Below are 17,256 nucleotides of genomic sequence, written 5' to 3' on the forward strand. Positions count from 1 at the left end.
ATATGAAAAAACAAAGTTCTGCTGCAGAAACAAGCATTCATTTTTCAGACTTTTATCTTTTGCTTTTTTTGTGAAATATAGGACAGTTTTATCTCTTTAAGTCTCAAGAAGTTATTTGGGTGAAACCATGTGAGTGGAAATGTGTCTTTGGTGAAGCTGCTAATGACTCATACACATCTGAAATGTGAAAAGGGGGCCTAATAGTGTAGTATAAAGTGTAGCACAAAATGGATGTACCCGACTGGGTACCTGCGGATCTCTCAGCTGCTGTTGTTGAGTTGAGTGTTGGCGTTGGCACCCTGGGTGTGGAGCCGCGAGTGGTATTCTTGACTACAGTCGCCAAGGGAACAGCATCCGTAACAGGAGGCAGGCAGCTGACCTTGTTGATGCCATCTACACAGGAAAATGCTTCTGGACATGGATTCAACAGGCAGTCATCATAGTTGTGCTCACAGTTCCTCCCCTGTGTATGGAAAATAAACAGCCTTTAGACGTGTCCTGTAACTCTACGTTGAAATATATTTAAATAATCCTGTTTGCATTAAGTAGGGAACATATGATTATGTAACAAAAATAAGGCTTTTTAAAAAAATAGGATTCAAATTCATTTTTATGTGCAAAGTTAACATTTGGAATATTTAAAATGTATCCAAAGTAACATTACGGGGTGTTATTTTTTTGTAGTATTAGTAGTAAAAGTTTCATATGCTATTTTTATGAGACAGGTATCTGATTTACCTTCTTTACAATAGGAATATAAATAATGATCTAATAAATAAGTGCCAAAAGAGGACTCAAGAGTTGAGGGTGCATTAGGGTAAAGGTTAATAAAAAGAAAGACAGAAAAAAAAGACAGGGAAATGGGGAATAAGGTGGGGAGCCTCACCACAAATCCAGGACGACAGAAACAGGTGTAGCCATAGCCCGGATCATTCTGAATGCATATCCCCTGGTTGCAGGGCTGTGGAAGGCACTCATTAATGTCATCCTCACAGTGAAGGCCTGTCCAACCTGCCAGGAACAAAAGCCCACAGAGTACCGTGGTGAGCCCAGGCTCTCCCACTTCCACCCTCTGAAGTGAATATCAATCAGATTCTCCTACATTGATTTGCTTCTTTTTGGGTTCACACACATACAAAGACAAGAAAAGGCTTTCACTAAAGAGTAAGATGCCACATACATTTTAATGAGCCCACACACGTCTTTTTTAGTACTGTATGTCTACAAATTTTCCCCTGGAGAAAAGAAGATGACTTTTGAATGGCTTTGAGGCACAGAAGCAACGTAGGCAATATGGTAACATTTAGTGACACTGGCCTATTTCAATCCAATAGGGTATTCTTTAAGTATTAACATGGTTTTCATATGGTAAACTGTACTCTCACACATCAGGGGCACAGTGAGGTGTTCCTGTTCACTTCAAAATATGTCTTGCCATCTAGGCTCCGTCTCAGTAATCTTGTTCATGAGCCACAAAGGTTTCCTTTAACAGGTCTTATTAAGGACAAAAACTGCTTTGGTTGCCTCATTTCTTAGTAAATTGAGAAACTCAAAGGATGTCTGAGTGACTCACCTGACCTGCAGTGGCAGACGAAGCTATTAATAAGATCTTGGCAAATGGCACCGTTGTGGCAGGGAGCTGAGCAACATTCGTTAACATCCACTTCACAGAAATCCCCCATGAAACCTGGAGGACAGCTAAGAAAACATATCATACTTTCAAACTGTGAGACTGTCTCGCTGTGCTGTCTCTTCCTTCTTGTGGGTCTGACACACTGCATCTGTTAAAACTGCTTGTTTTCATTATTTATCAAAACAACTTTTTCTAGTCAGTTGTTGCTTCTTATTTCAGAGTATATTATTTAAAACAGACAAATCTGGAATCTTAAGAGAAACAGCAGTGGAACCAGTAAACTAAAGAGGGTTCAAATCAAACTGAAACTACTTTTACATTAACATTTCATATCAAGCTCTATATAACATTTTTATAAAAGACCTGTGGGGACTTGAAAGTATCTGTATTATGTTACAATACATACTTTACACCTACAGAGTAATAAGATACTTTCTGTTGAACTTAACAGTGTCTTTACTATATCCGAAAAACTCAAGTCAGCACATCCAGATGCTCTCCTAAGAAAGAAATAGCAATGCATTAGTCCAGCTTGTTTATCGTCCGCTAAATATGCATTATGAATCCAACAACAACTCAACAAATAAACGGTGACAGACCCATGACAAAGTACTTTGGAGTTCTGGTAGAGGGTATTTCTATACCACCTGAATAAAGTTCAGAGAAAACACTGTTCAGCTTAGTTAACAGATGATGTTGCCAAGACTGCTCTCAAACAAAGGGCCCTCGATGTTTTGTCCATGGCTTGACTCAATAAATAAAGCCCTCTATGTGTTTATATCATTACTGTTAATCAATTTCTTTAACAAAACCTGGTCGTGAGTAACAAAAAAAAAAAAAAAAGTCACTGCTGAAAACTCAAGGTAAGTGTATAGATCACAAACTTGCAATTAGAGATCTTATTTAAGGGGAGGATACAACATAATGGATTGATTCAGCAGTGCATAAAATCCACAGGTAAACAAAGTGGGAATCTTTATGGATGGTAATGGTTTTCTGTTGTGGAATTGGTGATTTGAAGATAAGCTGAACCTTGAGCAAATTGAGGTACTACTCGATTCTGGAGATGTCATCCCCACTGGCTTTAAGTTTTGTAGAAGAGCAGTCATTTTCCAGATGGACAATGAGCCTGATCATGCATCAAAGCTACCTGAGGCCAAAGGAAGACCGAGGTTTGCTGACTTGCATGGATTTCCAATTCACAGTCACCAGACTGTGAACTCACTGAACATCTTTGGGAATATTTGACATCAGAAAAAGTGAAACCAGCAGAACAATGTGAAGAAAGAATGCAGATTCTCAGATTTACCAGACACACAGTTTTTTAGGATTCAATAAATGATAACCAAACTCCTGCTTTGTTCATGAGGCTTAAATTCCTTGGGAATTGACTTTTGTTGTAAACCTAGATCAATGAGTATAATCATATACAACACCAGGAAATGGGGAAATTATTTCATTCCTCTTGGCTGACCATCACAATAGAGAGAGAGTGGAGAGGTTTGGACCCCTTTTGTCGAACAAGTGCGAAAATGATTGTCTAACACTTCACTCATAACATGCAGATAAAACCACACTGTAATCCATGTATTGTAGATGTGGTTTTGTAAACAAACCATTGCATGACTGATTTCATATTTAAGGCCATTAGTCAGTGTGCAGGCCTGATCAAACCTCTCCATTCAAGTGGAAAACAAATGTGGATGGACAAAACATGCTTGCCTCTCAAGAAATCTTTGAATGTGATTTGAAGTCACAGTCTGTGATGTAAATGCAAACAAGAAGATAGCCTCTTCCAATAAAAACAAAATATTGGAACCTGCTGTAATTCTTACACTGGGCAACAACTTTATCTGTATTTATGTTTTGTGGTGGTGTGAATTTTTTTTTGTTGCTTAAAACTCCTTTATTGTCTGTAAAAAAGCCAAATCAAACATCTTGCCTGATAACTGAATCTAAAAAGGCCAATAACAATTTAATAATTATACTAATACCATAGCAAATTTCATTTGATGTCCAAAAGATCTTAAAGTGCACCCAATGCACAATCATCATGTTGCAGATCAGCAGGACACTAAAGTACATTGTTTGTCCTTAGTGTGCACATTTATCTGTGAATGCACAACATACGCTATTTTGTCTTCTTGTAATATGTATACATAAACAAATTAGCCTTCAACAAAGTAAACATTGTAAGAAAAATGCTGTGCTCAGGCAGTAGGCAGTCCAGTGCATCAATATATAACACTGTGAAGTGCACCAACCCATTAGGACTTGTGGTAGTCTGGGATACATTAAATCATGACACTGAGCATATAGCAGCGCATCAGCACAAGGTTAGACAATGTAATTAACTGCAAGGCATCCAGGGAGCTGCTGTGTCAAATCTGCACACACTTACGACATACACCTTGTATTCAGATATACTTCATCACTCAAGGGAGAACATGTCAGCAATTTAAAAGTAATGATTCACTGAACAAACCTGGAGGAGTGCTACTGTATAGGAAATCACAAATATACGTTAGCACCATTCTTAAGAGATAAGATGATTTTTTTTGTTAGAGACAAGCCAAATTCTTAGACAACGATTGATCATCATTTTTAACAGGGGAGGACAGATTTTTTTTACCAATTCACCTGTGATACTTACAACTTCGCAAGATTTGGATTTTGACTGTTTATTAAGCCACAGCCCAACTTACACCTGTCAAGCGTTCCAGTCTCACAGGGCACATATTAAGCTTATTGTAATAATGGTGGCATATTCTTCACTCACAATTTGTTTCAGTAACATTTCATCAAAGCAATAAAGACTTTTAATAGTAGTCCAGCTCACCTGCATGTAAAGTCTGATCCCTCACCGTCAAGGCAGGTGGCTTGATTGAAACACAGTGATACATTGAATGTGGCTTCTTTGCAGACATCTATATCAGTCTCACAAGTTTTCCCTGTGTAGCCGTCCTGACAGAAGCATGCATATTTATCAATGAGATCCACACATGAGCCTCCATTCAAACAGGGACTGGAAGCACAGTCCTGGAAATGAAAAGACACTTCATCAATAAGTGTTTTGACAAATGCACAATATACCACCTAAAATGCATTCTGTGTTTAAAAAAGGAAAAAGTAACAACTTTGGTTTAAATTTAAAATGCAGATGATCAGATTATCCACTGAACTACATGCTCAGAGACCTTGTAAGCAACTCAGTGTTTTATCTCACGGGTCCAGCACAAGCTGTGGTTTTAATCAATTAGGGGTTAGATTAAGCAATTTCTTTTAATCAGGTATTTGTACAATGCCTACATGATCCTGGTAGTTCAATTTACTTATCTTGTACAAAAATCAATAGAGTTGGTGATCCCAAAGGCCACACTAAGATTAGAAAATTCTCTTGTCGTTCCTTTTAAACACTTAGCAGGTTTATTAATCAAGCCCAACTTACGTCAATGTTTGTTTCACATATGCTGCCGATCCATCCAGATTCACAAAGACAGGAATATGAATTTACTCCATCTTTACAGCTGAGAAGGCAACAACAGATGGGGTTAGAATTGATTCATCAAAATTATACTACTGTATAAAATCAACCAAAACTGTATGCTGTATTTTTCATTCAGAATCCTTAGAGAGAGATTTAGTCCTTTGACCGATTGAGTATTTACCCTTTAACGGAATTAACGGAACTCCAATTTAGAGACTATAAAACATGTGACGTATGTCTCCACTCACTGTGCTGGCGAGGAGTGTAATTAAAAATAATTCCATGCAATTTCCAGATTGAATTTGCAGTCTTTGTTTTCCAAATGACATCAAAAAAATCTGTACCTCCCATGAAGACAAGGCGCTGACATGCATTCGTCAATGTTTGTTTCACAGTGGAGCCCGATGAAGCCATCAAGACACAAGCAGTGGTATTGATTAGGTCCGTCAATACATTTCCCATGATTTTGGCATGGGTTTGAAACACACTCGTCGATGTCAGCTCCACACCGTGCCCCTAGGAAATGAAGGGAATTTTAGTAAGACTTAACATATTCAAAAACTATTAAATTCAGTTCTTAAACTGTTGACAAAAATCTATGCAAGTCTTTGCAAATATAACTTTTAAACTAGGCAATGACTTTGGATCATTCTGCACCCCTGGATCTAAACTGTGTTTTGGATCTCTGCAGACATCATTGCACATACTCCAAGACATGGTTCCGTTTTTACACTATTTTGTGAGTTTGAGTAACCTAAAGGAATATAGTTTACCAGCTCTGTTTACAGTAATGAAGGAATATGCTGACAAAATGCATAAGTATGGCTATTTCAAAAGTTTTTTATAGTTTCCGGATGAAGTGGAGGTGTTAGGCAGATATAAGCTTGTCATGAGGAATTTGTTTTTTGTGTATGTCTTTTAATGGAATTTGTTGAATATAATAATAAAGAAAAAACACCTACAACCCTAAACCTGTATCCTTCAATGTTAATCATAGGGTAACATATGCCATTGTCATGCTATATAATGATTATCTGAAAAACTGTGTATCCCATTGACTATGTAAACTGCTTTGTCAGCATCATTAATTATTTTCTACATCGTTCATTATTTTCAACAGATCGAAAGGATGTGATTCACATCCAGGTCACACTACTTACTGTTTTTTTTTTTAATGCCATCAATGACTTATTCTGACTTTAAAGCAGGTAAAAGTCATACTGTCGTAGTATCTTCAAGCAATCTGAGTGAATGTGAAACTGCACAATGACAGATATGTCAAAATTTGAACATCCAAAGATAAAGAACATCCCATCCATTCAAACTATTATTGTTTGACAAATGAAATCGTAGCGTCAGGTTTGTAAAGTACATTTCTCCCTCAAGGGTGAAGATTCAAAAACTAAAGGATCATACTAGAGTTATGTTTAAGCCCAATAACTACACACATGTACAGCATTCTCTACACATCTGTCAGCGAAACCACACAATAATTGACAATTGTGGACAATTAAAAAAACCCAGTAAAAAGTCTATGTGGGTCTCTTAAAGTTAACGACTTCAAGACCCAACCAGTACGGTCCTTTGAGAGCAAAAAAAGTTGCGTACTGTCCAGATAAAGCTGCCTCCCCAACATGACATGTTTTTACTCTCTGGTGTCCTTAGTAACCTTTGATATAAAGTGATCACAGACTGGCACGGATGGTAAACAAGAACATGCTGTGTGTAGTTTACTGGTATTGCATTAAAGGGAGCTATTCACCTCAAGTTACCTCCTGCTCGCATAATATTCTACTATTAATGACAACGTACCTTGAATGTTTTTAATGAAAAGGGTTTGCCATGAAAGAAAAACATAATTCAAAGTGCCTTTATCTTGTGTCTTGTGATTCTATCTGACACTTTAGCTTTAATTATGAGTATCCAGCTGCCACATAAATAGAAACTGAATCAAAGCATTAGGCAAAATATTATATCCTACAGAAAGTTTCATCCAAGTTTTAAACCTTAGTTTTCTACAAAATATCGTGTGAACTTGTTCAAACCTGTTATTTGAATTTTAAAAGATGGATAGGGCTTATGTTGCTGATGATTGTAGGAGTAATGACAGAAACAGTTTGTTACAGGCTGTAACCGCAGATCTCTTAACAAAGACAAGCCGTCAATACCTCATACTATATACAAAGCCTGCCTGCCGGTTATTTAAATGTTGACTCACCAATATCTAAACCAGAGCTAAAAAATTGCCAACCATCCACTGGTTCCAGCTCCTGAAATATGAGCATTTGCTGCTTTTCTCAACATCATTATGACTCTAAATTGAATATATTATGTTTTAAGACTTTTAGTCAAATAAAACAAGCAATCTGAAGCAATCTGTTTTTGTGATTTATTGAAAATCTACTGATCAAATAAATAATCAACTCTTTGATTATTACTCTAATAGATCATGAACATAATCGTTAGTTGTAGCCCTAACCTAAAATAATAATGTAATCTATACATCTAGAGTTAAAGTCAGCATAAACTGGCCTTTGTTGAATTAAAGTGAAAACCCAATGACTGTTTGTGTCCCACAGATAGTAGAGTGTAGTATATTAAAGTAACAATAAAGAGCTAACCAAATACAAACTACTGATTAGTTTGTTCCAGAAACAATGTACTGGTTACTTCCTCCATGACGCGTAGAGGCATAGAGGCAGCAGTCCCAGAGGTAGATATCCATAAAACCTGGACAAATAAAACCAGAGCTACCTCACTTGCTTTTTTTTTGTAATTTGGTTAAACTGACCCTTGAAAAAAAGCTTCAACATATTTAACAACAATTACTAAATTCATGGCAAAGACAAAAAAAAAGTGTGTTAATTTAATAACATGATATATAGAGCCAAAGCCCACTAAAAGACCAGCGCATGTTGCAACAGTAGTCAGTGAATTGCAGCACTGAACTAATGGAAAGTGTGTCACATACTATACGCACTGTATATCCTTACATCTCTGCCTACACAGTACCATGTCTAGTAAGGCACAACCCTCTATACAAACTGTTCTGCACCAAATGTGCTGACTCAAAGGCAACACATGAATTGTACTCAAAATAACTTATTTCTTCACTGTCCATCAGCTACATGTAAGATATCTCTGAGGATTCACAAAGTAAGTCAGCTTTACTCAGAGAGTTGATGCTATTTATTATTTATTCAGACTTCACAAAAATAGCAATGAGATCAGAGGAGAAATGAAGGGGAGAGTTCAAGCTGTGAAGGAATCACCAGATAACAGAATGTGTCAAAATGTGTCTCCCTTCTGCCAACAAATCAGAAACACAAGTTGGGAAAACCCTAGAATAACTGTTTGTAGTAGTCTAAATTATAGCAGGTGCTACTTCAGAGAGATACACAGAAGTGACTCGTTTTGCTGGGGAATTAAAAATAAATGGATTGTTCCTTATTCTACAAATGGGCATTTTTGTGATGTTTTTTCTCACTAAAGTGGGAAAAAGATTATGTACCAACTATTTAAATCTCAACTTCCAGGAATCGAGAGATAAAAAACGATGACTGACCCAATCATTCGTTAAGCTCTTCATCCGTTGACTGAGAAAGATGTAAACAAACATAGAGACAAGAATTCATTTCATGCCTCCTGTGTTTCATCATGAAAGAGAATAAATAAACCAACAGTGTGTAACATTTAGGGGGATTAATTGGCAGCATTGGAAAATATATATTCACAACTATGTTTTTATCAGTGTATAATCATCCGAAACTAAGTATCGTAATGGTTTTGTTAGCTTAGAAAAAGGCATTTATATCAACATAGGGAGAGGGGTCCTCTTCCACGGAATCAGCCATCCTGCTATGCCATGTTTCTACAGCAGCCAAGAACGGACACTTGCTCTGGTGAAAGCCATTCACGTTTTATGTTATCTTAAGGGAAGGATGCCTTCCGAAACCTTAAACAGGGCCTTGAACGGGCATCGTTGCTAAATTACTAGTATTGATAAGCCCCGATGTTATAAGTGTTTTTGTAAGTGCTTTTTAATATTTTGATGTCATTTATTATACTGTTTCTGTCGGGCTGATCTCCTCCAACTACACCCACAAACACAAACATAAACACACGCACAAAGTGTGAGCACATATGCTGCTGTGGTTGAGTGAACCAGATGGTGTGAAGTAGCGTTGACGACAACTACGATTGTCCCGGCACGTGCAATAAAATAATTGCGAGTAAAAAGTAAAAACTTTATCAATACATCTGTGCAAAAAGAACGGACATGTAAAGAAAAGTGAAACATAATTCAATCAGCCACCGCTGCTATGTTTGCAAAAGCACAGCACGCACGATCGGCCAAAAGCATTTTTCTTTTAACTTTTCTGGTGGCTGAGACAAAGCAGCCAAGAGGTCAGAGGACAAGAGACTGATACTAACTGATGTCTGTGTTCTTCATTCTTTATAAACGTCACTCAGAAATGTTTTTGATTTTATTAACATTTTACATTTATTTACGGTGTAGTATTTATGACTTTATATAGTGACTTTGTTGTTGGAAATATAACTGTTGCTGCTCTATAAACAATATTTTGATATAAATTATGTAAAAATTATAATCCTGTTTTGAATTTATTTGTTTTTAAAACTCTATATATGTTTTGAAAAGCAATTATTTAGTCATGTAGAAAAGCTGAGTATAAAGTAGCTCATCGTCGTACTAAAATCCTTAAGATAACTCTCCCTACCTGAAGGCCCCCTTAGTTCTCCAACACGATTGGAAAGGAAGGGGTAAATCTTACACAGTGGGCCTTTAAGTGTACAAAATAAAAATCATCAGGTTCTCTCATTACATAATGTTTAATAGCTTCTTAATTGAGATAATAATTCTGATAACTTGTTTCATTTAGCCAAAATGAAAGCTATACTGTAACTGGATTTGTATTTTGATGTTTTTACTCAGGTAAGATCTGAAGGACTATGAATGAGATATGGGATTACATCGTGAATATTTAATGCTGCAGACTGGTCAGCAAGGGTGTTTTAAAAAACATACTAATTAGTACTTAGCCCCAAAACACATATATAAGTAATGTACTAACTCTCAAAGTAGCAAGAACTGTCTTGGTCTTGATACAATTAATGAATTCCATTATTCCATTGACGTTAAATGTACACCACACCTCTAAAGCAATAGATCACTTGAAAGCCTCAGCGGCAAACATAGAAATAATGACCACATATTATTCATCCAGTTCCCACAGAAAAATACTGAATCTGCTGAAGCCTTAACAGCAAACAGCATTGCCAGAGACAGAGCATCATCATCCAATGTGCTGACTTAGGAAGCTACAACAATGTGCTGATTGCACTGTACTATCACTCAAGGGAACATGCTCCTTAATGATGGGTGAAGAAGAGAAAACAGAAGGTGACGAATAGTGTGCTTAAACTGTGATTTATATAAACAAGATTACTCATTAATCATGTCGCTGTAATGACTTCTGACCTCAGTACAGAGCACAGTTAATACAATAATACATTATTGTGATTGCAGAGCCTTTTATACAAAACATCCTAAATAATGATCAGACAGCTGAGATCTAAGCATCTGCCAAGAGAGTCTTACAGCGTAAGATACAGCAGGCTTAAAGAGTGTGTCAATATCTCACGGAAGACAAAATTCCATTGTATATAGAAATAAAGCAGGTGAATATATTAGAGCCATAACTTATGGTTGTTATTGAGCAAGAGATTAATTTGACGTAACTGGAAAAGATAAAAAAGCAGCCTATTAATCTTAATGTCTGAAAAAAAAAATGGTAAAAGCTGGCAAATGTATCAGAAATGTGAATAGAACAATTTACTGTATTTTTCCTTCAATCATTTCTCAAAGCTCAAACATGTTATATGTAAAAAAAAAAAAAAGCTTTAAAGTAATCTATCAGTTTCGAAAAGACAGGTCATGATCTGTGCATTTATACAAAGGGATAAATACTGTCTATAAAAACTATAAAAAAAATATAGATGCACTGACACACTGACCAACTACCAACCACTAAGAAAATCCAATATAAATAGCGATGCAGGTGGGGATGAAGTGTCATTATAGCTTAATCAGATCCATGAAAGTGAGTAGATATAGCACGAGATTAATTTATTAGTAAACAGCTTCAACTGTTACAGTCAAAATGAATGTTGGCATTCAATATGCAAAAAACCTTGAGTTCCCTGATGGCTGAAGCAAATATTATGATAATACCATCAAGTGACACAACGAGTTACAGTATTCCAGAGATAGAGGAGATGACGGATCATTCCATCAAAGCAGAATAACATTTAATCAATTCCAATCAGGCGGCACAAACATGATGTGATGAATCACCTTAAGATGGCAATTTTGCTATTAGAATAGTACAAAAGAAGACACAAAGCTACAGTATAGAACAACGAACCTGCTTGTTTTTTTTTTTGTAAAAAGTTGCAATGCTGTCACACGTGTTACTAGAGCAAATATTTTGTATGAGTTCTAGTTGGTTTGAGCCAATCCACACTGTATCCTCTGGCCGCTTGCTCTCTTGGGGAACCCTGTTTCCTCAGATGAGCTTAGAGCAACAGAAAAAGTAATGACTTGTACTATGCTGTGCGTAGGCCTAATAATAAAAGCTGCTTCTGTGGGAATTGGGCCATGCATGTCAGGTTCGGCTCTCCAGAGTAGCAATACCCCAGAGATTTACCCCCCCATCTCAACTGGGGAAGGATAAATTGATGATACAGTGTGGAAGACAAATGAAATTAATCTTCCCAGTACCTGACAGGAATCGGCTTTAGATAGTGCGCACACACATATACACACACTTGCGCTAAAACAGCTTGATATCCGTCTAAGTGGAAAATACGACAAATGGATTGAAGTAAAACACGTTAGTGCTCCAAGACTAAAGAAACTGATGAAATTAAATAAATGAAACTTACAGACACTGAGGTGTTTTCAACAGATAAAACAGGTGACGTGAATTGATCTTGTTGCCTTTACTGAAAGGCAGCCACTGTATCTGGTAGAGGCAGGCGGGCTAATTAAAAGCATTGTAAAGCAGTTTCTTACACTAAGCCAGATCTGTGTCAGAGTTGCCTCAATAGCATGCGGCCGCAGCAGTGTTGATAAGCTTTTTAGTTAGTCTCTCGTATTGATCTTCATGTCACCTGAGGGCAAAAGAGCTACCTGAGTATCCAGGACGACAGACACACTTGAAGCCCCCGAGCGTGTTGATACAGATGCCCTCGTGTAGGCAAGGTGAAACTTCACACTCATTCACATCCAGGTCACACAGCGTTCCGAAATAACCAGGAGGGCAAATGCAGTGGAACCTAAGGAAGATAACACTCAATCATTAAGAAAAAAAGGGAAATCCAGTGAAGACCTGTGTATCAGGCAGTAATGAGCGCATACTTTATTTGTGTTTAAATCAGTTCTCAGCATAGCTTCAAAATATGCTGAATTATTTTTCTCAGTAAAAACTGCACACACTCTTGCAGAGGCAATTAACTGCAACAAAAAAAAGTGTGTGTGTGTTACAAAACCACCAAGAAACCATATTCCATTCTCAGACTGATAGGCAGTTCTTAAAAAAAAAAAAAGTAGGATAGCAATTATGCCCTTGTGTGTACTTAATTTGAATTATATTTGATGACTTATTACTTAAGAGCTTCATCTGTCCAATAATACGGTTTATTCAATTCTAATCCCTCCCTGCAGCGGTCGGTGGGTCTAATATCCCCTGACCACACACCTCAGAGGAGATCCTAATTTTGTTTGTAAGGGAGATAATAAGAAAACAAGTCATTAGACACCTCTGTGCTAAAATCTAAACTACATCTTTTGATTAGTTAGACATAATATTTCATCAGTGAAACCAGTTACATCACATCATGGTATTTATGATGCAGCAGCAGAACTGTGCTGCTTAATAACATCAACTCAAAAGGCTTGACTGATCTGAGACATCTCTGTGACAGCAACAATCAACACTTTATTTATTGCACTCAGTTAAACCGCTGCCTGTTACTATCTGCTAGTCAATAACAATAGGTGGTATATACGTACAGTAGATGAGAGAAAAGGATGGGACTTTTACAGAGTCAAACTTAAAGTAGCTAATGAAAAGTAAAAAGACTGCAAGGGCTCACTGAGTGTACTGCATAGTCTGATTCATCACCCCAGTACAGATGGATTTGTTCGGCTTGTTGGGTCAGGGAGATGGAGATAGCGGCGTGTGCAGTGTGTTTGTGGTGGGCAGCGAGGTTAAAGCACACCTGATGTGAACTCCCTGTACTGTGCAATCAGGGGAGCGCTCTGAGCAGGGCCAGGTCACATGGGAGAAAAATCTTGACGGGAGACAAACTGGAGACGAACCATTTAGGACTCAAATTGGCCCTGGGACTTCGCTACCCATCTGTCCGACTAAGCCCGGAAGCCCCGGGGCTCCCATTAAGCACAGCAGAGAGAAGCACCAGTGGAGTAAAGCCCAATCTAGATACATGATGTGTTCCTGCTGAATTTGCTCTCTGTCTTTAGAATAGCAGATTATGTGTGTCAAGGATGAAGACAGGCTTGTTATATAAACCGGAACACTTTGAAGAGGAACATCACAACCTTGTGCTTTTTTCTTTTTTCGGATTTATTTTATTTTATTGGGCCTTTCAAAACAAATGCACAAAATTAAAGCTGCTTTGCCTTTACTGATATGTGCATTTTTTTTTTAAAGTGCACAATACAAAATGGCTAAGGAGCAATGTGGAAACAAAAAATGTATCATATTGGTACTTACTTGTTCACGAGGTCTTGGCAAACAGCAGAGTTGTGGCAAGGGCTAGAGGTGCACTCATTGATGTCTTCTTCACAGTGAAGGCCAGAAAATCCCATCTTACAATCACAGCTGGATAGGAGAAATCATTAATATTGATATTTTGTCTCAGATGGAAAATAGAAGATCTATCCGTTTCCCACTAGGACATGAACAGTGGGAAAAAATCTATAGAAATTAAATATTAATTACACATCATTTAGTCTGATTGCACACACAGTACAGTGACATAATCATGGATTTCCACTGTTTAAACGTAAGGTTGCGTGACAAGAGTAATAAAGGCTTATTTGTTATGTTAACATTTTAACCTCATTTTAACCTGAAATGGTACATTATGAAATACATTGAAATACATTTGAAATATGGGCATGAGATCAGAGCAACTCTTTTAGCTAAGTGTATCAAAATTACAACATAATGGTAGAGATACTCTGAATTTACTAATGATTAATGGCCATCACTAAAAAGTGTGACATTTTCTTGCCTCCTAAGAAATGAAAAGCTGGTTAGGGATAACACCCTTTACCTGTAGCTGTTGACCCGGTCCACACAGTTACCCTGGTTTTGGCATGGATTTGAGCTACACTCATTGGTGTCAATTTCACACCAACTTCCTTCAAATCCTGAAAAATAGATGAGATGGTCATGGATCAGCGAGCCCCACTACATCTTGAAAAACGTCAGGGCCGATGATAACAAAGACCCCAGTGAATGCCATTTTAATGGAACTAGTAGCCCCTGTAGCATATCTCATCTTCCAGCTCTCAGCACTCACTGTTTCCCCTTTGAGACTGTGTAAGTCTAATAATACTTTAGTGCCACAGACAGATTGGTCTGAGGGTTAGTGGTTTGGGGTTTGGGAGGTGTGTGGCTGTGTGCACCAGCGTGCATATGTGCCTGTGTGTGTTTGAGAGAAAGCCAGCGAGTGGGGGGGCATCTTGTTAAGATAGGGTAAGAGGGAGAGGCTAAACCCAAGAGCTATTTTGCCCTTGTTCATTAGGGGGTTGAGGGGCAGGATGGCTAAGCAGATCAGCATCGCTGTTTTGTTGTACTTTTGAAGGCAGCCTGGGAGCTTGTAATGTTCTGCCTGTTGGAGGTTATCCTCTGGTGAGTAGTCTTAGTCTGGTCCATATATGGTTTCCCCCTGAAAGACAAAAGTTCAAATAGAACAGCCCAGCCCTGGCTGAATGAATCCACCCAAGATTTAGAGAGAGACTGTTCTTTTTAGCTTAAAATCATATTATATAGTACAGTCTTAATTTCATACAAACTACATTTTTTTTAAAGAGATTATAGATACAATTGGGCTTAATATTTTATTGATTAGAAATAGCTCATCAGCAACAGGAAGTTTTCCCACGACACTTGAAACTCAATCTTGAGCCCTCTGTTCTTAGCGATTTGAGGCAAATTTCAAAACCTCTGTTTTTATCAAACATTTTACAGAAAGTGGTTTCAACCCAACTTTTAGATCTTATGTGTCATTGCCCTCCTCAAGGTATCCAACCATCTTCTTTTAGAAGTGTACAGGGGGTAGAGCTCTATTTTTATTGTTTTACACCTAAGTGCAGCTTTTGACACTGTAGACCATGTCATTTTAATCAACAATCTTTAAACCTGGGTTTGAACAATTTTACACTTCCATTTTAAAACTATGATTTCAGACCTCCAAAGACTAGTGCTGTGCTGTCCCTGCATAACACAAATAATTAAAAGATGATAAAAGCATATAACAAAGGGTTAACAAAAGTAGCTTATAATGAGTGTTAGAGCTCTTATTGCTTTCTTGTCTCATTATGTTACTCCCTCTGCTTCAAGTTAAGAGTTATATATATTTGAACTATAATGAGTTTTGGCTAATGTAAGTTTAGATTATAAGCTGAGAGAAGTACTTGCATTTAAAATGATGAGGTTTATAATTATTTTTTGAGACAAGCACATGTGAAAATGTGAGACATTACTAGGTGCCTGAAGAAATATGAAGAAATGTTTTAAATCACATAATATATATTATATTTACATGGATGCAACAGAATAAAGTGTAAAAACCTTTCAACTACTGATTACTACTCTATTAATTTCATGTATTAGATTTGTCATTTTCCCCCTGTACTGTATGTAATGATACTATATGTCAGGGGGTTACACCATATAATGCTCTGTAATGGCCTGTTTTTAAACTCTACCCTAAACAACAGATTGTATGATATTAAATAGACCATACATTTCTGATTGCAGATAGATGGAGCAATTGCAAACTCTTATTTGTGGTTCGCGATTCAGCTATATTAAGGTCAATACAATTGATTAAGTGTTGAATAAAAAATGGCATAACAACTGGCTGGTGCTCTCCAAGCAAATCTCACTGTGCAAGTTGAATCAGCTGAATAAACAATATTGTGTATGATTATGTTTCAAACGCAGAAAGACCAATTTCCAATACACCTAGAGTGACTCTAATGAAAAAAAGATACGACAGCAACACTGACGCAGCGCTGTGCATCTTGGGATGTCAGAATGAGAGAGAATCCGTCAGACCACAGAGACCACAGAGCATCTGGTGAATTATGGGACAGCACAGGTTTCCCAAGCTGGTCTGTCACTCAAAGCAATGGTGGAGCACCACAGGGACTATTTCGAATGTCACTGCAATGTAATGCATCTTCTGCCACTGAGCAATGACTGGAGGCTTCTCTTTGACAGAGTAAAGAGAGGGATACCTAAAGGCGTGTGCGTACGTAGTCATTCCATCATCTGGCTGGAGCTACAGTATGTGATCACTGCTCATGCCAGCGAATGTCTCCGAGGACAAGAAATTGTGGGTTAATCTCCAGTGGATAGCAAACTAACTTTGATGGACGTTTCAATTGAAATATGAGTGATGTCTTCATTTTAAGAATGTGAATTTGGTCAGGACTGCTGCATTTGTGACTATAGTCTTATCAAAGTTGCTGTCAGTGTGATGTAGCAATTTCTCAGAGGGAGTTCATTTACACGGATGTTATCCTCAGCTTGTGCAATATAGATTATGGACTTGGTCTTGCTCTCTCTCTCTCTGTATATATATATTATATATATATATATATATATATATATATATATATATATATATATTACAACGATAAATAATTTTATTTGTCTGTAAAAACAGAAAGACATCTGGCAAAGGCGGACACATCAATGCTGTGCAACACACTATAAACAACAAAATTTAGGCAATTAAAAACAAATAAGAATGGACGGATAAACCAGATATGAAGTTAGTCATCATAGCT

General features: G+C 37.3%; 1 protein-coding gene across 1 annotated transcript in view; it reads right to left on the reverse strand.

The window, feature by feature from the left end:
• Positions 1 to 17,256, reverse strand: part of eys (eyes shut homolog) — a 139,444-nt gene that overhangs the window by 64,866 nt on the left and 57,322 nt on the right. Inside the window, exons 25-33 of the mRNA XM_054600062.1 lie at positions 14,508 to 14,604; positions 13,943 to 14,050; positions 12,337 to 12,482; positions 5,465 to 5,636; positions 5,082 to 5,160; positions 4,473 to 4,672; positions 1,574 to 1,698; positions 887 to 1,011; positions 250 to 463 (exon numbers count right to left, since the gene is read on the reverse strand). Coding sequence (XP_054456037.1) covers positions 250 to 463; positions 887 to 1,011; positions 1,574 to 1,698; positions 4,473 to 4,672; positions 5,082 to 5,160; positions 5,465 to 5,636; positions 12,337 to 12,482; positions 13,943 to 14,050; positions 14,508 to 14,604 — 1,266 coding nt within the window. The remainder of the gene's footprint in view (positions 1 to 249; positions 464 to 886; positions 1,012 to 1,573; positions 1,699 to 4,472; positions 4,673 to 5,081; positions 5,161 to 5,464; positions 5,637 to 12,336; positions 12,483 to 13,942; positions 14,051 to 14,507; positions 14,605 to 17,256) is intronic.

The sequence above is a fragment of the Anoplopoma fimbria genome, chromosome 6 (assembly GCF_027596085.1).
Source record: "Anoplopoma fimbria isolate UVic2021 breed Golden Eagle Sablefish chromosome 6, Afim_UVic_2022, whole genome shotgun sequence".
Classification (NCBI taxonomy): Eukaryota; Metazoa; Chordata; class Actinopteri; order Perciformes; family Anoplopomatidae; genus Anoplopoma; species Anoplopoma fimbria.